General features: G+C 39.6%; 1 protein-coding gene across 4 annotated transcripts in view; it reads left to right on the forward strand.

Moving 5' to 3' along the window:
- CDKL5 (cyclin dependent kinase like 5) overlaps positions 1-27,161 on the forward strand; it is a 434,956-nt gene that overhangs the window by 390,859 nt on the left and 16,936 nt on the right. For 2 of the 4 annotated variants that reach the window (XM_089683897.1, XM_089683900.1), the window contains exons 14-17: positions 112-216; positions 9,305-9,410; positions 11,711-11,834; positions 22,999-23,095. In XM_089683897.1, the coding sequence (XP_089540023.1) occupies positions 112-216; positions 9,305-9,410; positions 11,711-11,834; positions 22,999-23,095 (432 nt within the window). The remainder of the gene's footprint in view (positions 1-111; positions 217-9,304; positions 9,411-11,710; positions 11,835-22,998; positions 23,096-27,161) is intronic. The other 2 variants (XM_089683898.1, XM_089683899.1) reach the window with 2 other exon arrangements.

The following is a 27,161-nucleotide window of genomic DNA, read 5'->3' on the forward strand; positions in this document are numbered from 1 at the left end:
GTGCTGAAGTACTTGAGCTTTATTTTTTGCTTACCTAAATTGTATTCACCAAGTAATGTGTGTTGTCTTGCTTCTCAAACTGTATGATCCATATGTTTTATTTGCTGTTAGCAGGCTGACCCAGCTCTGTCAGAGGGGATCATCCACTCAAGACCACTAGCTAAAGAGCCCAACAGAGAAGGCACAGCTTCATTTAACACGCGTCAAAAGTCTGAGGTCTGAATCACGCAATATTAGAATTTAATATAATTTTGATGACATCACATATAATATTTGCGGAATACGGGTAAATCATATGCTAAACTTCAGAGTATAGTTGGGACTAAGTAATTTTCAAAACTGAACTCCACTCGTAAATTCACTGGTGACATTTATTTATCACAAAACTAAAGAGTAACATAACTTTCATTGGACGGGCAAAATTGATAACTAAAGTTCCAGCTAAATCATTTCATACTGAAGTTTAGATCAGAAGTTTAGATCAATATTGGGAAATTTTGTACAAACTCACAAATGTCCTTTGATGTCCATGCAACAGTGACACCTTTTGTTATTCAGTCAAAACCCCTAGAACTCATTGGGCCCTGCAATGGCTATGGTGAACATGCCTATTTAAAGATGATTTAATAGTAAGTTGAAGAACAAAGCACATTTTTTTGCTTTTTAGCTTTCTCGTTACCTGGGTTTTTTCAAGGATGCCAGTGAGCATTCTGTCTTGATTTCTGACCTGGTTCAGCTAAAAGGTAGAAAAGATGTAAAAGTGCCAGTGGTAGGAAAGAACTGCAATATTCCTATAACTTTAAGATACCGTCTTCAAGTTATGATTTTGCCCTAACTTAAGTTCTTACCATTGCTCATTTGCATGCAAAACACTAAAAGCTTGCTTGCTTTACAGAATATTTGTGCCATTGTAATATGCTTTCTCGTCTGTCACTTATAGGCATAAGATGCCTGTAGCTCACTCTGTCAGAGCATGGCTGCATTTTATTGTGTTGATGCCTTAATAGTCAACGACTAAATTACATGAAGATATAGAAAAAACTCCCTGCTGTTTTTAGCCTGCTATATTAGAAATTCTTAACATTAGCTTGTTCTGACATTAGGACATTTTTCGCCATTCCACTACACAGTATGTGATTGTATTAAAATTAAACTTTCACGGTGGTTTGTTCGGTATTGATTCACATCAGCGAAGTCCTCTATACAAGCTTCTCAGTGGCACCAGTCCCCAGCATAGAACCATTTTATGGAGACTGTTATCAGTTTCCAGGGATTACGTACACTGTGTCATTCATAGAAACTGTATTATGCATCAACAACAATCAGCTATTAAAGCCAAAATTCTGGCGACTTTTTTTCAGTTTTGAATAGAATTGAGAAGCCTTAGAACTTCTGTCTGGTTTTATATACTTTTTGTGTCCCTGTTATGATTGTTTTATGAGATTTTAAATGCTGTCTGTGTATGCATAGAGGAAATTTCTCCTCTCTTTTATTTCTGTCTGACATGAACAGGAGAAGACATCTCTATCATGGGAATACAAGGAACAATAAAATCCTGACAGAGGTTCCAAACCTTCATCATTCTACTAGATATGTTTTTCATTGCTGCCTGTGTGCTTGCTGGGGGTATCTTCCTCTAACTCATGTTCTGTCTGATACCTGTGAAATAGCATGTGAAGAGAGTTCTCCCTAATCAGGAGACAGGCAGAAAAATAGGTATTTCAGTGATCAAACCAGTATTTGTAAGAGTATAGTCTATAAACATGGCAGCACCTGGTAATATCACTATGGTGTAAGCTCGAAAGAGCAGGGCCCTCGAACCCCTCGTGTATTGCCTTGTTACTGTATTGTCTCATGTTCTGTCCCCCACTTTAATGTACAGCGCTGAGCAAACCTTTCTGGCGCTATATAAACACTGTATTATAATAATAATAATAATTTGAGAATTATCCACTTGGTTGCACAGAGAATTATCGAGAATCATGCTGGTAGGGATACAGCTAAACTACAACATAATCACACATGTGATTGTGATGTGGGGGTGTAGGATTATACTAAAAAGTCCATAGGTCCAAAGATATCTGAGGCAGTTCCTTAACCACTTCCCGACCGTCCGTTGCATATAAACGGCCGGACAGTGGCAGTACAGGGTCGGGTGGCCGTTTATGAACGGCCTCCCTGCACCCTGCTTGTGCGCGCTCCCTGGGAGCGTGCAGCACCGCGATCCGGTGCCCGCTGTGTCCTCCGGACACAGCGGTCCCGATCATGTGATCACTGATTGGCCAATCAGTGATCACATGCAAAGTAGTAAGCAAGATGTCACTTGTGACATCATTGCTTACTACGTGTGAAATCTGTGAATGATCACAGAGGTCACATGGTACAAGGCTATTCACAACAGCCTTGTACCATGTGACAAGCTGTGACCAATCACAGCTCACTCTGTATTTCTCAATGAGTGCAAGAATGCACACAGAGAGAAAGAGAAATGATTGCTTTTACATCCTATATGGGTGTAAAAGCAATCGTAAAAAAAAAAATAAAAAATCTTCATCACCCCCCACAAGTAGTACAGTGTCACCATGGTGACACTGTACTGCTAGGGTGACAGTATGTAAAAAAAAATAATAATATAAAAAAATAAAATAAAAATGTAAAAATAAATGTTTAAAAATTATAATTTTTGGTTATAAACTAATTTGTTTTTGTTTTTTTTTTACTAAAAAGATAACGAAATACGTTTTGGCAAAGATTTATGATGAAATATTATTTATTTGCAAAATTTTATAAAAAACACTTTTGTTCAAAATTTTTGGACTTTTTCATTTACATAGCAAAAAAAATAAAAATCACAGCAGTGAATAAATACCACCAAAATAAAGCTTTATCTGTTGCAAAAAAATGGTAAAAAATTAATTTGGGTACAGTGTTGCATGACTGCGCAATTGTCATTCAAAGTGTGATAGCGCTGAAAGCTGAAAATTGCCCTGGTCAGGAAGGGGGTAAAAGTGTCCGGTCTGGAAGTGGTTAATGAGACTGAAGTAATCTCTGCAATAGATAGGAAACAGCAGAGGGTGCCAACTAAGTGTAGTATATAGGCAAAGACTTCATTAAAAATCACAAGTGGCAGCTCACAAGATGCATACGGATGCACCCAGTGTGGTTTGCTGTTGAGCCTCAGAGTGTCTTCATGAGCCAGAAAGCAGATCTTACTGTCAGGAGCTGCACTGGACACCAGAAACAAAACTGGAAATCCTTGAACCACCCTGGAGCGCATGAACTACGCAGGACCAGAAGTGATGTCACACCTGAGGGGGAGGGCGAAGTATGGGGAATGTGGCTACATGTTTCAGAGCATAATTGCTCCTTTTTTAAGCTTTCAAAATGTATAAATATGTTTTTGTTTTGGTTTTTTTTGCCCAGTGATATGTTGTAAGAAGAGAGTCAGGTTTGATTAAGGCATATGATGTACAGTTTGAAATATCCACGCATCTTAAAAAATACACGGCAAAGCTATTCTGGGTTTCTTTTTTTTCTGTCTTTAGGTCCTGTTAGACAATAGCTATCTGTTCAATGTCTGGAGCTTCATTAGGTTTGCTTGGGGATCAGGTTTTCTCTGGGTGCCACCGATGGCAACAAAGATTCTTAGAAGTCTAGCTACCAAAGTAGACCTGTCACAAGTCTGGGCAGTTTAATTTATTCATCATATGCTAAGTTGAATTGCCCTCAATTGTGACTAGGCTACTTTGAAGGAGGAAAAACTCATATGGTAGTTGGATTGCTTCCTTACATTTGACTATCATATACAGTCTGATAGAACTTTGAAGAGCAGGAGATGGTAGTGCGGGGGTCAGCAACCAGTAGATCTAGTCCAGGTGACTGGTAGATCTCGGTCAGGGCTTGCTGACACGCCATGCCAGAGCATCAAACAAAGTGCATAGCAGAGGGACTACTTGTAGTGTTGGAGCTGTAGTAGGGAGCAAGAGCCACATAAAATGATGTCTCCTCTGTAGTGCTTCTCCTACGCCTTGTCATGGTTTGTGGGTCTAGCACCAGCCAACCATTACCCATTCAAGTGAATGAGGCCGCTCTGCAATTGCCCTGCAACCTTGTACAAGGGGTTAAACAGGCAGTGGTGTGTTGCTTTCTCACTACCTGCTTTAAGCGCTTGGATCCCACAGAAGCATGCAGTTGCAGGGCACTTGCAGAGTGGCCCATTTACTTGAACGTGTCTCAGTTGACAGGCGGTAGCACCCACCAAAAGCAACGGGTTATAATTCCTACTGCATCATGTGTACATCTTTGGCTGCTGCCTCAGCAGCTAAAGGGGGTAGGGATTGGGGGGTTGCGGTAAAACCATGATTCAACCGCAGGGTTTTACTACCCCCAACTATACATGTGAACAAACCCTTAGGGTTCCACTGCTGATTACAACAAAGGGCTCATTCACAGGTGCATTAGGCACTGCTACTCCTCTGCAAAGCGATCCCAGTGCGTTTGACAGGTAGTGAGGAGGTGATATGTTGCCTCCTCATAACCTGATTTAAACCCATGATTGTCGTGCAATGCACTCGATTGTGACACGGTAGTACGGCAATTAGAGGTTTAAATCAGCTATGAGGAGGCAATAATTTGCCTGGTGTTCTTTGATTTCCTCCATGTTGTTCAGGTAGATCTCCACCTCTGTAAGGTTTCCTACCCCTGTGGTAGGGAGTCCCATATTATATGTGCCTCCTATATTAATGTACATTATTTATCACCATGAGTACAAGGAACGTTTGATATATAATTCTTATTACCAGTCTTGGTCCAAGTTTCATTGGACACTTGCAATGAAAGTTTATTAACCATTTGTTCATCATGTACTTGTAAACTATCTGAACATGTTCTTTCTTTTAACACGATTGATGTTCAGAAGAGCTGTCTCACTCTCAACTAAGATGTCTCCTGACATTGCATATCTTTGTATAATCCCAATTTCCACAGTGCACACAGTTCTCTTGCTGTTTGGTATTGCATGTAGCTGTAGAATCAGCTATTAACAAAACAGAAAAAAAAAATGATTTCTGTAAACTGAAATGTATGTGAAGGAATAACTTGCATCTACAGCTGTAGTCAATAGAAATCGGTGACTGTAGTGAACAGTCCTTTTACACAATCTTGGTATTGTGTGGTCACTTTAAAACTTTACCCTTAAAAACCTAATAAAAATTAATGTTCTTTAGCAAGAAACACACATTCCACATTAATAATTATGCTACTAAAATTAGTGTGTGTTGTAAATTGCCTCCAGCACTGCTCCTGCTTCTTCTTGCTGGAGGCTGCCATTTTGCTGAAGCCCAGAGCCCCTGAGCAGCAATAAATCTTTAGGCTGTCAGCAGATCGGCCTCTACATTTTTGACACAGTGCCAAAAAATAGAGAGCAACTGAGCATGTGCAGAGCACGGTGAGACCATGTATTACTGGATTTTAAACCGTATAGGCACTCATTTTTAATATTTTACGCAGCTGTACCTGCAAAAGGGACCAGACTGAAGTGATCTAGCAGGACTTAATTTTCTGACTAACATCTAAGATATACAGTAAAATACAGCGCTTATAAACAAAAATACATATCCAAAACATAAAAAACAAACTGACAGTAGCGAACTAATATTTTGAATAGCCAGCAAAATATATATATAAACATCACCAAATATTGTTTACAAAAATAAATGAATCCACTGTAATAAATTGTGATTAGAATGAACAACCGTTCCTTCCACATGTATGTGAGCTTCCTTCACCAGAAGTCCAAAAGCTTACACCAACATCCATACACTTCATTCCACCAATCTGAGATCCCTGGAACCATCCACTCAATAGGTCCGGCAGTCCAGAATCCTGTTTTCTCACTGGGGGCAGTATATGCACTTAGCAATAACAAGACAGTGTGATGTGTCTCTTGGGCTGCAGTCTCCACTCTCTACTTAAACATCTGATTTGGCCCCGTAAAACCAACAGGAGCATGTAATAATGTGTTTACTTAGCCAGAACTGGTGCTTCTGTTGCTGCTGGATCATTTATAAGTGAAAACACCCATTTAGCACTATAAAACAAATGTATCTGTTACCCTGCGGTTTTTCAGTTTAATTTAACATGATCTTGCAGAATGTATCTTGGTAATAATTACACTTAGATTATCCTAGAACTAAATAATTGTTTAATCCTAAAATACATGAAACCCATCAGGCCTTATAAATCAGAGATAAAGCCTCAGTCCACCAAAAACTGCCCAGAATGGCAAAGCAACACATTTAATTAACTGCCCTAGCACCTACCCATTGCATGTAGTAATCATTCTTCTGAACCACTACCACTCTGATTGCCTTTCAGAGTGAAGAGAAAAAATCCTAGAATAGCATTAAGTCAGACTAGTAGGAGCTTATAAAAAGCTAATAACTCCTCACATGATCATTCTTGGTTCTGGCCATTGACTGCTCAGGCACCCATTGATGTCATGGGAGGAAAAGGTGTTCCATATTGCTAAATTCCCATGTTGCTTTGCTAAAGCAGAAGAACAGAGCAGTAGAGAAGTGAAGGGTAAGTTTATATAAGCAGAAGGTAGGTGAGCAATTAAGTGGCCCTGTTGCTTTGAGTAAAGTACAGGTTCATGTTAGACTACTTGAAAATATCTTATATCCTTCAAGGAATTTAGTGGTGAGATCTCTGCATTTTAGTTCCTGAATCTGGACACCTACTGTGATCGGGAAGGTTGCCACTGTCCCTGCTAGATTTTTTATATTTCTTTTAGTAGATGGGACCAATAAAATCTCAGAGCTCATTACTGGAGTATCTAAGACAGATAAGAAGTCAGGTGCTAACACAGCCCATCAATCTCCAAATGCAAGTAAATTATCAAGCTATATATATACATTGGGCTGCATTTAAAAATAAATAGGAATACACCGCAGTGCCCATACTGCATATCAGTGATTTTCAACCTTTTTTAGTCAAGGCACCCTTTATAACAATGCACAATCTCAAAGCGCCCTATTCTAAAATGTAAAAAACTAAGTTAATAATTTTACGTAGCGCAGCAACATTCACACACGCAGGACACCAATATTAGAAGTGATTTATTCCTCCAAATACACCTTTACATACTTGTACTGACTAGTGTTTCAGTTCTCCCTCAGTTTCTTCCGCTCACTCCGTTAATGTGACCCCAGTGCTGATGTCATTGGTTGTTAGGACACAGGTGACTAGAAGGTTGTAATAGTGCACAATGAAATCCTGTGGTTTTGTGTAAAGAAGGGTTAATTTCCCCACTGGCTGGTATACATTTTTTGGGCAATTTTTAGGCATTTTGCCTAGGCACCCCTGAAGAAACCTGAAAGTACCCCAGAACATTACCATGAGTTGTAGTAACATGTTACTGCATGTTTAGATCGGCGTTTGGGAGTGCATGTCTACATTTAACTTAAAGCTTAAACTCCAGGAATTTAACCACTTTGGAAAATGTTCTGGATTACTAGGGGTGCATGCCACTGTATGAATTTATCTCTTTAATTTACAATTGACATTTTTATGGCGTGCCAGCAGCATAGATTTCATAATACCTCTAAAGCTGGTCTCAGCTCCAACAGCTGCAGAGTCACATGCAGCTGATGCGTTCGCCCCTCCTCTCCTCCTGCCCAATTACAGAGTACTTTGCGTTATGTGAACCCACTCACAAAATACAAAGGCTTCTGTGAATAGGCACCATTGAGGAGGGGCAGACAGAGATGATGTGTGTGAGAAGGCAGCATTTCTCCTGTCAGAGCTTCGGGAGTGTAGAGATAGCTGCGTTTATGGAGCTCAATAAAACTGTCAGATGTAAACTAAAGAGATAAGTCCATGAGGTGCCAGCACATTTTACAGATTTCCTTATTGGTGCTGGCTTCCTTTCTCCAGCTTCTTCTTCTTCAGCCATCTTAATTGGCTAGTGCAGGATTACATCACTCTTGCACTTGCACAAGAGTAATTCATCCTGGCACATTGACACTGTACCAGAGATGCTTGCACAGCTCTGTCTACATTCTACAGAGGATTGCGAACAGGCAGGTGAGTTCATTTTATTGCAGGGAATACATAGCATGTCTCTTCTGCAATAAGGAGCTTGCATGTTCACAGTGTTTTTATTGTTTGAGTTCCGTTCCACTTGAAAGGGCTAATAAAAATATATGTGTGTATTTGAAAGAATTTAAGAACATTCAGAGATAATAAATAATTGTCTATCAGCAGGGAATTCAAACAAGAAATATTTTCCAGCACAAAACTGATTTCTGACCTCCATTCCCACACAAGACATTCACAATCCATCAATGAATTGGCATATTAACAGTTGCTTGAGCATGATTGCCTGAGCCACTGACTGTGGAAATAGATGGCAAATCATGTTTCATGGACTGAGAAATATGCCACAGCATGGCAAAAACAGATTCATTCATAACTAGGATTCACTGTTGGATTTGCCATTCCAGTGGGAAATTTTCTGATCAGAAATGGAGTTGATCATCATATAGAGTAAATCTTCATTTGCGTACAGTGACAACATGTGGAAATTTAGGCTGCACACCAATGTTAGATACAAAGGGAACAATTTCTGTATCTTTAAGGGTAATTTTAATAATGCATAAATGATTGTGAATTTTACTGGTATCCCTTTCACACATGTGTACCTTTTAATTGACCAATAGTCATTTTTCTGAAAATCATTTTAGTTGATATAGTTCTTCAAATAAATTTCAGGATGAACTGTAAGTTAAATGCTGACTTACAAAAATATCCAGAAGATATATCTAATGGTATTAATGGCAATGAAATCCTAGCAACAGCCAATTTTGTTTTCCTTATTTATTTATTTTTAGTTTTGGATAGAATGGGTTTGTTATTTTTTTATTTCAGTCTGTGATTGGTGAAAATTATTTGCTGAAGCTATGACTCAATACAAGAAATGGGAAGAGCAGTTATCACTGAGACCGGAAGATACAGACAGGAATACAAACAAAGTTCTAATACTTCCACATACCGCTAAAAATATGTTTTGTTTTTTATCTGTGTCGTTGTTAGTGAAATTGCTGATAATCACCCCAATAATCTCCCGATCCAGCTGGCAATAAAAAAGTGACAGAGACTATAAATCTTCCCTGCTTTACCTGGAGGTGGTCATTATATGGAATTTTCTGTGGGCGTTAATTTGATTAATTTGTCTTTTGATGAATATCACAGTTAAATCATTATACCAGCATTAATAATGGATTTGTATATTGATTTGTATTAGGGAGGTCCTTATCATGATACACATGCAGATGATGGGGCGTCCTCCAAAGAAAACCGCCATATGTACAGTGACACAGTCCCTCGAAGGGTTGGAAGCTTCTACAGAGGTAAAAGTTGGTCTCTGTATAAATTATGACTACTGCACTGATATTTTCAAAAGTAATGCATGGAAAAGGAATATTGAAATATGCATTTATGGTAACAAGGCTGTCATTCAGTATAATGTTAAACAGGTTGTGCCTTGGGGAACTAAGAGCACCATGACCCTTGATGTAACATTTTTGATGGCCTTGCAGTCCTTCGCCCGGTACTGTTGAGGTGGAGACAATGGGCAAAATTTACTAAAACTGGAGCACTCAGAATCTGGTGCAGCTGTCCATTGTATCCAGTCAGGTTCTAATTTCAGCTTCTTTCATTAAGCTTTGACAATAAAACCTGGAAGATGATTGGTTTCTATGCAGAACAGGTTTTCGGGTTATTTATTAGTTCTATGTATCAGCTTCTTAACATAAGAGACATGTTCAGTTCATTGATAGAAAGCAGAGCTGGAGAAATATGTGCAAAATGAATAAAATTGTCTACTTTAAATTCTCCTTGGCTTTTTTGTCTCACTAAATCATCTTTCATTTTATCATCTAATTGAATGAGACTCTTTCTATTCACTGATGGATGCGATATAAATCTGATAGGAAGCAGGCTTTGCATCTTAAAGGAAATAAATCAGTCCTCTATTTTTTTTTATTTCAAGACAATGTAGTCCTTATAAACTACATTATATTGCCAAAGGGATTGGGGCACCCCTCCAAATTATTGGATTCAGGTGTTCCAATCACCTCTCTGGCCACAGGTGTATAAAATGAAGCACCCAGGCATGCAGACTGCTTCTACAAACATTTGTAAAAGAATGGGTTGCTCTCAGGAGCTCAGTGAATTCAAGCATGGTACCATGATAGGTTGTCACCTGTGCAATAAGCCATCCGTGAAATTTCCTTGCTACTAAATATTCCACAGTCAACTGTTAGTGGTATTATAACAAAGTGGAAGCAACTGAGAACAGCAACTCATCCACGATGTGGTAGGCCATGTAAAATGACAGAGCGGGGTCAGTGCATGCTGAAGCGCACAGTGCGCAGAAGTCGCCAACTGTCTGGAGAGTCAACAGCTAAAGACCTCCAAACTTCGTGTGGCCTTCAGATTAGCACAACAACAGTGCGTAGAGAGCTTCATGGAATGGGTTTCCATGGCCAAGCAGCTGCATCCAAGTCTTACATCAGCAAGTGCAATGCAAAGTGTCAGATGAAGTGGTGTAAAGCACTCTAGAGCAGTTGAGATGTGTTCTCTGGAGTGACAAATCATTCTTCTCTGTCTGGCAATCTGATGGACATGTCTGGTTTTGGTGGTTGCCAGGAGAACGGTCCTTGCCTGTCTGCATTGTACCAAATGTAAAGTTTGGTGGAGGGTGGATTATGGTGTGGGGTTGTTTTTCAGGGGTTTGGCTTTGGCCCCTTCGTTCCAGTGAAGGGAATTCTTAAGGAGTTAGCATACCAAGACATCTTGGACAATTTCATGCTCCTAACTTTGTGGGAACAGTTTGGGGATGGCCACTTCCTGTTCCAACATGCTACACACCAGTGCACAAAGCAAGGTCCATAAAGACATGGATGAGGAACCTCACTGGCCTGCACATAATCCTCCCTTCAATCTGATAGAACACCTTTGGGATGAGTTAGAGCGGAGACTGCGAACTAGGCCTTGAGAAGGCTAAACCAGTTGGAAATTTAGCACTGTGTTTTAGCCTGTATCTGTTCTTTATACTAAGAGTTCTGGATGTACAGTTGGCCACAGAAGAATAAATGATATGCTTGTTTCCACTCACTTAATGAAAAAAAAAATACTTAAATTGTGGTGTTGGTGCCGGTATACCAGATCTGTTCTTCTGTCTAGAATCCCATGATTCTGAATTATATCATGTACTTTTCTCCTGAAAACAGTGGCTGGCTTTTCTTTCACTTGCTTTGACCAACCCCTCCTCCTCCTACCTTTCTGCACCTCACTGTTAGTGAGGTCACCAATCACATTGATGGGATCTGTAGAGGGGGGTGGAAGAGGAACCAGTCATCCGGAAGTTAGTAGTTGTACTGCTGTTCAGGGTTCACGGATAGATAAACAGACTTTGTGGATTTGCAATGAAAGTGATGAGATGCACACAGTAAATATTTTCTATGTAATGCTCTTGCTGTGTGTAGTGTGGCAATAGCCATAAGATCATACAATATGGCTGGCAAGTATAGGAAATATAGAAGGGTAATATATGGACTGTGAGTTTATTTTTTTATTGTTTTCTTTTCACAACTGTATTTTTTTTTTAATTTAGTGTATTTCTTTGCTACCATTTTCTTTTCTACAGTTCCATCACCTCGTCCAGAGGGAAATTTTCTTGAAAATAGCATGTCAAACCGCAGTTCTTCACACCCAGTTGACAACAGTACAGGAACAAATCACTCAAAAAGACAGACTACTTTTGATCACTGGTGAGCACCTGCTTTCATTTTTCACTGTTAACTGTTAGTAGTTTCTGCATTTTTGCTAGTGCAGTGTTGTGCATCAGACAGTTCCAGAATATTTGCAAATCGTTTTTGAATTAATATTTTTATCATTAATGTTTTATTACATCATATACAGTATTGGGGCATCCATTCTTAATAACTATTATTTGTCCATAGAATTCATTAATGCTATACAAACTGATGTAGAAGCAGTAGTATTGTGCATTTGCACATTGTAATGCTTGTCCTTTTTGATCTGATGGGGTACAATTTTAAAATAATGCTCTACCACCAGGAGGTAGGTAGAACAGAATATAGCCCTGCCCAAAACATACAGTATGTTTTAAGAGCTAACCTACCAATTTACCAATCAATTTTGCCCTGAAATTGTGATACACTATATTGGACTGAATCCTATTGATCCTAATGTAATGCTTACAGTTTTGCTTTCTATTATATTTTATAGGTAGGAGTGTCTGATAAGTCGGTAATTTACATCTGCTTCTGCTTATTTAGTATGAACAATGAGACCAGTTTCAATCTACACCCAACCTAGTTTCTTTGCTTGTTTTGTATAATTAGGTGTTTTGCTTCGTGTCTATTAAGGTTCTGTACGGTAAACCCAAGGAAGCAATAAAACCTCTGTAGTGTATTAATGTGCATGTACTAAACAAAATGCTGTACATACAAACTATTACAGTCATAGGAATACAATACAAAAAGGACATATATACATACAAGCATGCACCAACATTACCCATGTAAACAATAGGAATATGCTAAAAGTTACTTTGTTCAGGTTATAATGGTTTCACGTAGGCAACTAAGGCTCCAGGCTTATTCTACAAGTGATCGTTAGAAATCAGGCGCTATCGTCATCCTCAGGGGAAGTTTCTTCTTTGGTCCTTTGAAGTTTCCTCTGGTATAGATCTTCTCTGTTGTTATGTCATTATGCAGCCCCCTGTCAGCTTATGCTGCTGGCCTTATATTTGGAAAGTTTATGTAGATAATCCCACATGAGCTCTAGATGGCACTGTTGTATCATACATGCCATAGGTCATATATGTAAAAAACATCAAGCTATTGTTGACCTTGGTTGAAGAATTGTTTACCTTGGTTGCAGAAATTCTGTAGCAATGTGAGCATCTAATTGCCAACTGACATTTGCCCAACATGCAGCGATAGTGCCCATATTCCCATTGTATTAGAGGACAGCGTGTGCAAACATTTCAAACGGCATTTGTTTGAGTAGTGTCCGCTCAACAAACAAATGTGTGTGTGCCTGAGAAAATCACAAATAAGAGTGATAATCAGGCATTTTCAAGACAAGTTGGCATGGTAAATGTCAATGTTTTTTTTCCGATAAATGCAGCTGGAAACTGGAATTTCTCATGCACCCTACTAATCAGTGCTAAAGGGGACTAAGCAGGGCCTCATCATTTCACTAAGCTCCTACAAGGGAGAAGCATGTTGTCAATCTAAAGGGCTGACGGGGAGCTAGATACTGATTACAACTACAGTAGCAGCAAGGGTGAAAATCCTGCAGAAGGAAAAATGTTGACCCCCTATTTTGTACTGACAGGATCAACATGTATTTACATGTTCCAGAGGTACTTATATAATAACAGAAATACCATTTCTATTGGTAAACCAGCCTACATCACATATGTGATTTTATAGTTTGACCTTAGTCCTACTTTAAGCAATGAAAATGAATAATATGTCTTATTTTCAGACCCTGTAAGGACATTTATCCCTTTTTTAAATATAGTCTGACAACAGAATATCTGTAGTGTAACTAATAAATGCAATGCAGCAGAGTTATAAAATGGGATCCAGTCTTTACCATCTGTTATTAATCCTGAAGTCATAATAGCAGCTCCCTATAGAGTTAGACAAAAAGGACAAAAAGGTGTACTGCCTACATATCTTTTCTGGTTTATTATTTATTGCAGCCTAGCTACACGCACAGCACTTGCCTGATGAATTTAAACAAGTGGAGGTAAGATAATAAGTGTGTTTCCCGTGTTAGAAAGGGAAGCTTCAAAATGAGGTCACTGGTTGTGACTTTTAGCAGTCATTACTCTTGGGATTCCTGCCATAGCTGCTGACTTAATGCTGTGAATAATTGAACATGCTATCATTCCTGAAGCTTCAATGTATTTCAGCAAAAAGGAGGTTTATATTGAGAAATTATTTAAAGGGAAAGCTATAAAACTCCAACAAATTACACGCATTATGAAAATGTATTTGAGTGGCATGTATTTCTTTATTTTCAAGTATAATTAAATGAGATATTACACCTTTGAATGAGGTTTGGATATCATACATGATATCCAATGGGAGGGGGGGTGCCATAACTATGCAACTAGGGGATGGTAGCAGACTCAGAACAGACTTTTATATTTTAATGGGCATAGAAATGACTTGGAATTTTCCAGGAAGAGCTGCAATACAACTAGTGCAGTCAAAAGGAATTCTGGACTGATCTGTACAGTCGGTTTCCCCTGAGACCCCTATACAATTAAGGAGTCTAAGAATGAAAGGATAGATGGATATTTCTGTGATACATGAGAATGTTAGAAGGGGATTTTTACTATATACAAGCAAAAAGCCAAGTATTTACACAGCAATTGATTGATACAAGCATTCACACGTATACTGACAGACATTGAATGATTTATATACAATAAATCAAAGAAATGTGGGATGTAGGCGAGACCGTCATCCTTAGCTTTCAATAAGGTTTTATCTTGAGATGATTTCTGTAGCTATCTGTGTACTACTATACTAATATTTTACTCTAGGGCATTATATGAAAAAGTTTGTAGTAAAAGAATTGTTTTAACCAATCAGCTCTTGAAAGTGACAACTTGAACGAACCGTTGAATGAATCGTTAAATCTAATTGGTTGCATTGGGGAAGTATAGATGGTCTGAACTCAAGTTGACAAAGGTGATCAGCATTCCCAGAGTGAAAGATACAATCCAAGAATTATTCCATCTGTAAAAACATCAAATACCAGTGCACAATTTTGCATTCTTGTACAAACAATGCTTTTCAATCCACCTGTTTTTCTTTTTTCTTCTCTTCTATAAAGACCAGGTTGAGGTTGAAGCACATTGTCTGCAAAACAGATAAAACAACCCCAACTTTTGTATTTCAGTCACAACAATCATAGTTGGATACCAAAAAACAAGTTAAATGAACTTATCTGGAGAGGGAAACACCCTCAAATTAAATTAGAAACATATCTCCCCAGAGAGGAAGGAGTGTTGGCAGTCCATAATTGGATGTATTACCTGGCAGCACAGGAAGATGACACTTCCTTCTTTTAGATGATCCTAACCACGCACTGGTATCATTCCTTCTGTATGAGCAGCCTAATATCTAACTGTTACAATTTTAAATATACAGGCTACCACAATGTGTATCATAACATTTGGCAACATCGACATTCGGTCCTCAACTATCAAGGCATACCTTGTTGGGATAACAGATATCATATGAATTTGATTAGTTTGGAAGGTTCTGAATTATTGAAAAAAGCTAGCTCTCGTCTCTTAACTATATCAAGCTAATACACTGAAATCCTAACAACTACAGCTGGAGTTCTCTCTCATAAAGGCTATGTTTTTCAGATATCTCCAACTATACCATGCTCTTACAGGTCTACAAATATTTACTGATCCTATACTACTCATAATAGAATTGATTACACTCAAATAGCTCACTCTCAGTCTAAGAGATGACTCATATGTAAAATATATTACTCTCCACTTACTAGTTCTTATAACCCACTGGCACTAGCAAGTAAAGAAAAGTGAGTTGAAGATACAGGACCATTTACAAACAGTGGCTCGAAACACTGCATAGAATAACCCCTGGTTGTTTATATACCCCTCCATGAGGCTTACACAATTATTCAGTTTGCACAGAGTATATTTGACACACTTAAGAATGTTTCCCTTTTCCATAGAGACTCTCCATTGATTCCTAGATGCACCAGGTAACGGGGATCTTATCTCATGTTCTGGAGATACCCAAAATGACCCCAATACCTTCATGATATGTTTGCTTTTTAACTGAACTGTTCACCAGAACCAATTATGGGCCTTCTGGGATTTTGCACCTAATGTTTTAGTCATGAATAGACTGGAAATCCTGCTTATTAAGATAAAGAGTCAATATGCGCCGCCTGCCGCATACTACACATTCTAAGTCCTTTGTATGTTCCGTATAGTAAAGACAGACTACTCTTTATTAATTTCTCAATTACAGTTCAGTTGTCCCTGCATTCTCCTTCATGTACTCTGTACTACAATGCTGTTAATTGATACAATTAACTGAGACTTTTGAGATTCCCTCTGATGACTCTCATCTGGAAATATTGGTAGCCAGAACCCTATACCTGTCTAGGAAAACTATCACACAACACTGGCTATCTTGTCAAACTCCCACTACAGGCCTTTGGTTGAAACAAGAAACTCTACCCTATACTGTATTTGGAAAGCTTAATCTATGTCCATATTGGTAGTTCTCAAAAGTTTGAGAAGAGGTGACATTGGTGGCTGAGTGACCCTGCACTTGCACCTAATGGTTCAGTCATGAATAGACTGGAAATCCTGCTTGTTCGGATAGAGAGTCAATATGCACCGCCTTCTACATACATCACATTCTAACTCATTTGTATGTTTGGTACAGTGAAAATGGGCTACTCTTTAATAAGTTCTCAATTACAGTTCAATTGTCCCTGCATTCCCCTGCATGTACCATATACTACAATGGTCGAGGTTGTGTTCAAAGTTTACATCAAGTACATTTGTACCAAGTATACTGAATGCTGCTTTCTTTTATTCTTCTCATGTTGTAAGTCATACAGTCTTGGGCTCTATTCCTTGTTTTCTTGTTTTATCTTTTGTATGAAACCCCAAAAACTTGAATTTTGTTTTAAAACTTTGTTCTTAACCACTAGCCTACAGGGCACTTATACCCCCTTCCTGCCCAGGCCAATTTCCAGCTTTCAGCGCTGTCACACTTTGAATGACAATTGCGCGGTCAAACAACACTGTACCCATATGAAATTTTTAGCATTTTTTTGAGACAGATAGAGCTTTATTTTGGTGGTATTTAATCACCTCTGGGATTTTTATTTTTTCCTAAACAAACCAAAAACAACTGAAAATTTTGAAAAAAACGTTTTTTCTTAGTTTTTGTTATAAAATTTTGTAAATAAGTGATTTTTCTCCTTCACTGATGTGCGCTAATGATGCTGCACTGATGGGCACTGATAGGCTGCACTGATGGACACTGATGAGGAGGCACTGGTCGGTGGCACTGATGGGCATTGACAGGCATCACTGATGGGCACTGAAAGGCAGCACTGATACATGACACTGATAGGCAGCACTGATTGGCACTAATAGGCGGAACTGACTGGCACTGTTAGGCGGCACTGACTGACACTGATAGGCGACACTGGCAGGCACTGATAGGCAGCACTGACTGGCACTGACTGGCACTGATAGGTGGCACTTATTGGCATTGATAGGTGGCACTGACTGGTACTGATGGGTGACACTGAAAGGCAGCTCAGATGGGCACTGATATGTGGCATTGATGTGTACTGGTAGGCACTGATATATGGCACTGATGGGCACTGGCACGAGGCACTGATGAGCACTGACATAAGGCACTGATGGACACTGACAGGTGGCACTGCTGGGGCCACACTGATCATCAGGGCACACTGATCAGTGCCCTGATGATCAGTGTACATGTCCCCTCCGCGGAAAGCCGATTACCGGCTCTCCTCTCCTCTCGAGCTGTCAGCGTGACCGCTCGAGAGGAGAGAAATGCAGATAACACTGTTCAACAAATTTTTTTTTTTTGCCAGTTTTGGAAACAAAAGGATCCATTTCTTAATGAATTTCACATTCTGAGTTCAAATATAACAATGAAATTTGTCAATTGGCTCTAGTTTTTCTGTAAACGGAAAGTTTTCTACTATAGGCGTAATGACTACATAATGCACAATAATTATATAGATAGATGTTTTTCCACAAATATAAAGCAAGTGATATTGACTACATAACAAAGCCTAAATGGCATAATATATTGCATAGGATTACCAAGAAAAATTATAGCCATAAGCTAAGTTGAATCATTTTAATATTTAGGATTCTCACTAGTTTTGTCTTCAGTTTGTGTCGGTTTTGCTTCTCTTGGCTTTTCTCTTGTATTCGAGGAAAGGGCTATCTCTTACAACTGCACGTGACTACACGCTTCAGGTTCTTCCTCACTTGACTCAACCACGAAGGATTCTGGTGCTTTAGGAATTGGTAGCCCCTCTCCATGAGGAACTGGACGTATTGCCGATGGAATATTTGGATAGTGCACAGATAACTTTTTCTTCTTATTTAGCCCTTTTACAATTGGAGGCACCATACAAAAGTAACAATTACTAACATGATCTGTTGGCTCTCTCCAAATCATTGGCACAGCGAAAGGAATAGATGCCTTTTTTCCATTCAACCATTGCTCCAGTGCCGTCCCACAAGAATTGCAGCATATATGTGGTGCCCAGCTCTTGTCCTGGTCTCCTATCTTGCAGCCAAAATACAAGTTGTAGGCTTTCTTAATCATTCCTGTTATCCTCCTTTTTTGTGAGATAAAAGTTATTTCACCGCAGATATAGCAGAAATTATCTGCTTTATTCACACAAGTTCGAGGCATTACTGAGTAGCCTATATAAGCATAAAACGAAATGTAAAGACGCTGTCGAACTACAATCAGCTACAGATACTGCAGCTTTTATGCAGTGAAGTGATGCAATTAAAGGCTAATATTGCATCATCTCAGTATACATGCAATTTTCTATTGGTCACCAGTATCAATTACGCAATATGCAGCTGAAGTTGCATCATAATTTTGAATGGCTTACGTCATTAGATGGGTGAATATATCATGAAAACTAGAGCCAATCAACATTTTTTAGGGTCATTTTCGTTTTCAGCACCCCAAAATTATATAAGATTAGCTAATTTTATGCCCAAAACTTTTTACCTGTTGAACAGTGTAACCGGCATTTCCCTGTTTACATGTGATCAGCTGTGATTGGACACAGCTGATCACATGACCGAGCCGACATCTTCGGCTCTTTCCATCATCGGTGATCCGCTGTGTCCGAGGGACACAGCGCACCGCCGATCGCCACGCTGCACACTCCCTGAGCCGCACATGCGCAGTGAGAATGGGAGGTCGTCGTATGACGTCCTCTCAGAACGAGAGAACCACCTTGCGCCCCGTTATATTACTATATGGCGGGCGGGAGGTGGTTAATAAATACTTTGATGAAAAAGAACAGATGAAACAAATAGTTCTCTATAGTGCACACAACACGGTTAGGCATGTAGTAGCATCAAACTGCTAACATTCTGAGCATTGAACAATAATTTGCAGTTAAACACGACTACACACTACTTATAGTATTCAGCTCATCATCATGGGGAGCCATTTGTTCTATCTAGCAATTCCCCTGGACACCCTCACTCACTTTGTGCAAGTTTTTCTTTGACAATAAAAAACAAAAGATAGTTATTACCATTTACTACCAAATGAAAGCCCAATTTGTCCATAAATAAGCACCTTGGCTGGGGGGGGCGATGGGGTCGTGGTGTTGTTGGTCACTGTCATGCTCTCTCCTCAGGGGGGAGGGGTCTGGTATTGGTGTCAGAGTCTACGCCAGGGAGGAGGGGCGTCCGATTTTTGTATTGCCTAGGGCAGCGCAAAACCTAAATACACCACTGGATACACCAAGTTGCAATGATATGTACAGTTGTAGTAACTTATGTCAAAGTTGCAAATTTGTGTTCAGGTGTTGTTTTACCTTTCATCATGAGGGGGTTAACTACTTCCTGTCCAGACACTTTTACCCCCTTCCTGTCCAGGGCAATTTTCAGCTTTCAGCGCTATCACATTTTGAATGACAATTGCGCAGTCATGCAATACTGTATCCATATGAAATTTTTACCATTTTATTGAGACAGATAAAGCTTCATTTTGGTGGTATTTATTCACCGCTGGGATTTTAATTTTTTTTGCTATGTAAATGAAAGTCCAAAAATTTTGAAAAAGTGTTTTTCTTATAACATTTTGCAAATAAATAATCTTTCATCATAAATCTTGGCCAAAATGTATTCTGTTAAATTTGTAGTAAAAAAAAAATAAGCCAAATTAGTTTATAATCAAAAATTATAATTTTTAAACTTTTTTTTTTTTTTTACAATTTTTTTATATTTATGTTTTTTTTTTTTACATACTGTCACCCTAGCAGTACAGTGTCACCATGGTGACACTGTGCTACTTGTGGGGGGTGATGAAGATTTTTTTTTTTTTTTTTTACAGTGATTGCTTTTACACCCATATAGGATGTAAAAGCAATCATTTCTCTTTCTCTCTGTCTGCATTCTTGCAGCCATTGATAAATACTGAGTGAGCTGTGATTGGTCATAGCTTGTCACATGGTACAAGGCTGTTGTAAATAGCCTTGTACCATGTGACCTCTGTGATCATTCACAGATTTCACACGTAGTAAGCAATGATGTCACAAGTGACCTCTTGCTTACTACTTTGCATGTGATCACGGATTGGCCAATCAGTGATCACATGATCGGGACCTCGTACAGAGGTCCCGTCCGACGATCGGTGTTTCACTGTGTCCGGAGGACACAGCGGGCACCGGATTGCGGTGCTGCGCGCTCCCAGGGAGCTTGCACAGCTAGAATTGGCGGGTGCTGTTTATGAACGGCAACCCGCCCCTGGAGTGCCACCGTCCTGCCGTTTATAAACAGCAGGCGGATGGCAAGTGGCTAAAGACCATGTGACACATTAAAAGCACACAGGTAGAAACCCTTTTACTTAAATATATGATCATCTATTGCACCAGTTTATTTAGGAGTTTCACAGTAAAGGAGGTAATACTTGTGCAGGGGTGTATTTATCACAATACAAACAAGGCACTTGCCTAGGGTGGCTTTTTTCAGGGAGGCAGCACCTCCCACCAGAAGAAGGGATGAAAGAAGGGACATGCGCACCATGGGAACCAGTTGGGATCGGAAAGGGGCTGCTTGATGGTGTATGTAGAGCCTGACTCTCATTCCCGGGGATGTTCGGAGCTGTGAAGATGAGTGTCTCTCTATCGACGGGGGGGAGGGGTTTAGTAGAAGACTCTCCGGGGTGGGGGCAGGGATTTTGTTGGTCAGTGTCAGGCTTTCTCCGCAGGAGGGGGAAAGGGGGGGGTGTTTGTCAGTGTCTGTGGGGGCAGACTAATTTTATGTTGCCTAGCGCAACACAAAACCTAAATACACCACAGTACTTGTGCAATCAAGACTTTTCCGTTTATCTGCAAATCATTTTGAAAGCTGCATATTTTTTCCACTTTCAGCTTTATAAGCTATTATGTGTAGAGCAGTGACACAACCCCCCCCCCCCCCCCCCCAGTTAAATCTTTTTAATTCCATGTTAACACTACAAAATGGGGAAAGTACAAGAGGGATGAATATTTATGCAAAGCACTGTATTCTCATACTTTCCATGTCACAACTGGAAAAAATTAAAAGTCAGAATTTTTTATCTATGAAATCCTAAGCACAGGAATTCATAGCTGCATTCTCAGAGGAATCTTGCTGAGCTTTGGTAAAAATATAATGAACCTGTTTCTCCATTCAGTTGGAGTGTTTGAAGAGATTATTTAACCCACCTGGAAGTTGCTGTAAATGAATGCTGAGCACAAGCACCAGAATGTTTATCAGGTGCACCCAGACTGTGGCTTGTATAGTTTTTTAACATTTTGTAAACCATTTTTGATAATCAAACTGGTAAAATATAATGCACAGAATCTGTCTCTTTGGTTCGTGATACAGATCAGCAGGGAGGCAGATTATGTTTGCAATGCGGCATGAGTGAAATACTGCTATCTAGTTTTCTCAATGACTACTGGCAATTATCACTGCATTTGAACACACACAGATAGGAGGTAAGACGGCTGTTCAACAGCTTGCATGTCTAGCTGCTGCATCTAAAGTACTGGATAGCTACTGAGCCCATACACAGCAAGATGACAGTGAGACAGGACGGAGGTCATATAGTGAAGAAGAGGGAATACAGTGCAAAGTAAAGAGATTAATAAAATATACTCAAACAGGGCAGTAACAGATGATAAAATTGCAAATGTGCAAACATGTAGAAAAAAAAACAGTGTTGCTGGGGCCCATCAGAATGCAGAATAATGTATATTGTCTGAACCATGTGATCTTGGAGACACCTAGTGGCCAGTGAAGGAACAGTAGCTTTAGACTGTATGGTAGTGTGCACAGAAGGGATGCGAATATAGGTAATGACATTTAAAAGGGAACCTGTCAGACTATGGATACAGGCATTTCTTACTTGGTTTTGAAGTTACAATCTCCAGGCTATGATTCTAGGATTTTTACTGAATTACTTAGTGAGGCTCTGACCCAGGACAAACCTGCACATATCAAGTATCATAAACACCTAATATGCACACACTTGTTTAAGGTCACTTACAGCTCAAGTGGTGAAGAAAGAATAAGGATGACAACCATGGATTCTACATCTTCAAAAAGAATGTTCAGTACTTAATGAACAGGTGTATAATTATGCATAGCTCTTACCACTGTTACTAGTTTGCTCAGTTTCCTAATTTCAAAGCCAAACCAGTAAAAACAGGTGGGTGCTTCCTGGGTAATAGACATGGATGATCCTCTTCAAACGAAGCAGCTACTCACACAGCCTTCCATTATTTCTTGATGGGCAGAAAAGAATCGGGTGCGATTTACATGTAATAAAGTCTGAATAAGAGGGTTGATAATAATGTACTACAGGGGAGATTTACTCAAATCGGAGCACTCAGAATCTGGTGCAGTTGTGCATGGCAGCCAATCAGATTCTAACTTCAGCCTGTTCAATTAAGGTTTGACAATAGTTTTTAGTAAATCCCCCCCTGCAATGTCAATCTTGTACTTACCCCCAAGGTGATTGGCCATACAATTGTTTAATGTAGCTTATGAAAAAAACATGTTGTAAATGATTAGTTTTTTCATAATTCACAGTTCTTCTTTACTTGCAGGAAAGGAGTAGAAAAAAGCCATTCAGAACAAATCAAAGACAAAGAAAAGCAAAGTTTTTTCCGAGTCATAAAAAAGAAAAAGAAGAAACCCCAACCTGTGAGTTTTTGTACTTACTAGACTTTTTATCTTTGACTTTTTATATTGTCATTATTATTCTTTAGGCTACAGGATGTACAAAGTCCAAATGTGTGTTTTTTTAGATGGAACATAAAAGCAGTGAAACCAAACCAGAATAATAAATATTTCTAATACCATGCATATATTACACCCACAGTCAGTTTGTAATCTCTGGTTTGCACATCACCAGAGCCTGTCATAACTTTTTTTTAGATTCAGCTGTCATTTATATGTATCAAATACAAAATAAAGGGGGAAAATAACTATTTGATCCCCTGAATATTTTGTAAGTTTGCCCACTTACAAAGAAATGAAGGGTCTATAATTTTTTATCATAGGTGTTTTTTAGAGGATAGAGACCGAATATCAACCAAATCCAGAAAAAAACACATGATACAAATGTTAAAAATTGAGTTGCAGATCAGTGCGTAAAGTAGGTATTCAATCCCCTGGACACCTGTCCACAGATTCTTTCTCCATTCAAACTTCACCATCATGGGCAAGACCAAAGAGCTGTCAAAGGATGTCAGGAACAAGATTGTAGACCTGCACAAGGCTGGAATGAGCTACAAAACCATCAGCAAGAATCTTGGTGAGAAGGAGACAACTGTTGGAGCGGTTATTCGCATGTGGAAGAAATACAAAATAACAATCATTCGCCTACGGTCTGGAGCTCCATAAAGGTTTTTGCCTCATGTGGTAAGGATAATCATGCGAAAAGTGAGGGATCAGCCCAGAACTACATGGGAGGAGTTTGTGAATGATCTCAAGGCAGTTGGTACCAAAGTCACCAAACAAACCACTGGTAACACAATACGCCACCATGGATTGAAATCCTGCAGTGCCCGCAAGGTCCCCCTCTTCCAGAAGGCACATGTACAGACCTCTGTGAAGTTTGCCAATGAACATCTGAGACCAAAATTTAGTTCTTTGGCATTAACTTGACTCACCGTGTTTGGAAGAGGAAAAATGATGACTATGACCCTAAGAACACCATTCCTACAGTCAAGCATGGAGGTGGAAACATTATGCTTTGGGGCTGTTTCGCTACTAAAGGTACAGGCCAACTTTGCCGCATTGAGGGGCCATGTGTTGTAAAATGTTGGATGAGAACCTTCTTCCCTCAGCCAGAGCACTGAAGATACCGCAAAGGCAACAAAGGAGTGGCTCAAGAAGAAGCACATTAAGGTCATGGAGTGGCCTAGCCAGTCTCCAGACCTTAATCCTATAGAAAATGTATGGAGGAATCTGAAACTTCGAGTTACCAAGTGACAGCCAAGCAACCTTAAGGATTTAATGAAAATCTGTAAAGTGGACCAAAATCCCTCCTGAGCGGTGTGTAAACCTGGAAACCAACTAAAGAAATGTCTTACCTCTGTGTTTTCTGACAAGGGTTTCTCCACCAAGTACGAAGTCACGTTTTGCTTGGGGATCAAATACTTATTTTAATCACTGAACTGCAACTCAATTTATAACATTTGTTTGATGTGTTTTATTTCTGGGTTTTTGGTTGATATTCTGTGTCTATCATTTAAAATACGCCTATGATAAAAAAAATTATTGACCCTTCATTTCTTTGTAAGTTGGAAAACTTACAAAATCTTCAGGGGATCGAATATTTTTTTTCCCCACTGCATTATGGAAGAAAATGTGATTGTGTACTCCACAATTGTTTGCAGATGCTACCTAACAAATATGGTGCCCCATTGTAAGTGATATTCAGGTTGCACTGCTTGCAAATACACTTTATTGCCAAAATAATTGGGACACCCCTCCAAATCATTGGATTCAGGTGTTCCAATCACCTTCATGGCCACAGGTATATAAACTCAAGCACCTAGGCACGCAGACTGCTTCTACAAACATTGAAATGAAAGAATGGGTTGCTCGCAGGAGCTTAGTGAATTCAGGCATGGTACTGTGATAGGTTGCCACCTGTGCAATAAGTCCATCCATGAAATTTCCTTGCTACTAAATATTCCACGGTCAACTGTTAGTAGTATTATAACAAAGTGGAAGCAACTGGGAGCAACAGCAACTCAGCCACAAAGCGGTAGGCCACATAAAATGACAGAGTGGGGTCGGCGCATGCTGAAGTGTGCAGAAGTCGTCAACTGTCTGCAGAATCCATCGCACAAGACCTCCAAACATCATGCAGCCTTCAGATTAGCACAACAACAGTACGTAGAGAGCTTCATGGAATGGGTTTCCATGGCCAAGCAGCTGCATCCGAGCCTTACATCACCAAGTGCAATGCAAAGTGTGAGCTGCAGTGGCGTAAAGCACGCCACCACTGGACTCTAGAGTAGTGGAGACGTGTTCTCTGGAGTGACGAATCACACTTCTCTATCTGGCAATCCTATGGACTTGTCTGGGTTTAGCAGTTGCCAAGAGAACGGTACTTGTCTGACTGCATTGTGCCAAGGGCAAAGTTTGGTGGAGGGGGGATTATGGTGTGGGGTTGTTTTTCAGGGGTTGGGCTTGGCCCTTTAGTTCCAGTGAAGGAAACTCCTAAGGCGTACCAAGCATACCAAGACATTTTGGACAATTTCATGCTCCCAACTTTGTGGGAACAGGTTGGGGGGTGGCCCCTTCCTGTTCCAACATGACTGCGCACCAATGCACAAAGCAAGGTCCATAAAGACATGGATGAGTGAGTTTGGGGTGGCCTGTAACTTGACTGGCCTGTACAGAGTCCTGACCTCAACCCGATAGAACACCTTTTGGATGAATTAGAGCGGAGACTGCAAGCCAGGCCTTCTCTTCTGACATCAGTGCCTAACTTCACAAATACACTTCTGGAAGAATGGTCAAACATTCCAACAGACACACTTGTGGACAGCTTTCCCAGAAGAGTTGAAGCTGTTATAGCTGCAAAGGGTGGGCCAACTCAATATTGAACCCTACGGACTAAGACCGGGATGCCATTAAAGTTCATGTGCGTGTAAAGGCAGACATCCCAATACTTTTGGCAATATAGTGTATCTGTGTTTTAGGCAAGTCTCAGTGAATCATCTCCTAAAATAGCTGTTCTGGGTGTATACGGTGACAAGCACATATATGCACAGGCCTAATCATTCTGAAAAAAAGCCAAGTGCACTTTAAACATGCATGTGACAATCCAGAGACAAAAATAATGAAATATCTTCTCCCTTCACTGATTCAGCATGTTGTTGACATAACTAGATGGGTGGTACATTAAAATTCTATAAACCTTAACATTTTGTACAGCTATTGTACAGCGCTGAGAAAACCCTTTGGCGCTATATACTGTATAATAATAATAATAATTTTAACTTATTGTAATGTATTTCCTAAAAAACAACTTTGAGGACTAGAATTGATGACGTAAATTGTGGTATATGATGTAGCACTTCTACCTTGTAGGGCTAAGGCTTGGGCTTGCTCTGCAAGCAGTAAACAAATATGACTGCTGCACACCAATCTCTACTCAGTAATCCTTTTATTAGGACATATTTGGAGAACACCTTCCTCCTGGGTCCATGGGGCTCCAAAATGCTTCATGCTGTAAAGGGCTTAAACTTTAAGATTTTGTTTTCAAAAATACAGGAAGGATGAGCATACATGTATTTTGTCAAATCATCTAACAAGTATGATAAGTATGAGGCAAAGAGGGGGGTGAAACTAAGGAGAAAACAAGTGATATATTAGATACAATGATACACTGTATCTCTTAACATCTGATAATATTGAAGTACAGGAGTATGTCAGAAATATTCATAGTATCACTTCAACCTTTGAAGTTACAGAGGCTAAAGAGAGTTTAAATGAGCTATACAATTTTGAATTTGTGGAACGTTAGGGAATGTTGCTTTATGTTAGTAAATAGGAGCCTAGATGGAGTTGTTGGCTGAAGGATAGAAAGGAATATCTCTGGATAATAACGTATGGCAGAATACATTAAACTTGATTAGAAAGAAACAGATTGTGTTATGAACTTGGTGGATTAGTAGGGAAAGGTGCAGTCTACTCAGGGTGGTTGTCTCTTGTAGGTACTGTAGATATGTTGTAAAGAGAGCTATTC

Source organism: Staurois parvus, unplaced genomic scaffold (assembly GCF_062004578.1).
Source record: "Staurois parvus isolate SC_StPar_1 unplaced genomic scaffold, SC_StPar_1.0 ptg000327l, whole genome shotgun sequence".
In the NCBI taxonomy this organism is placed as follows: Eukaryota; Metazoa; Chordata; class Amphibia; order Anura; family Ranidae; genus Staurois; species Staurois parvus.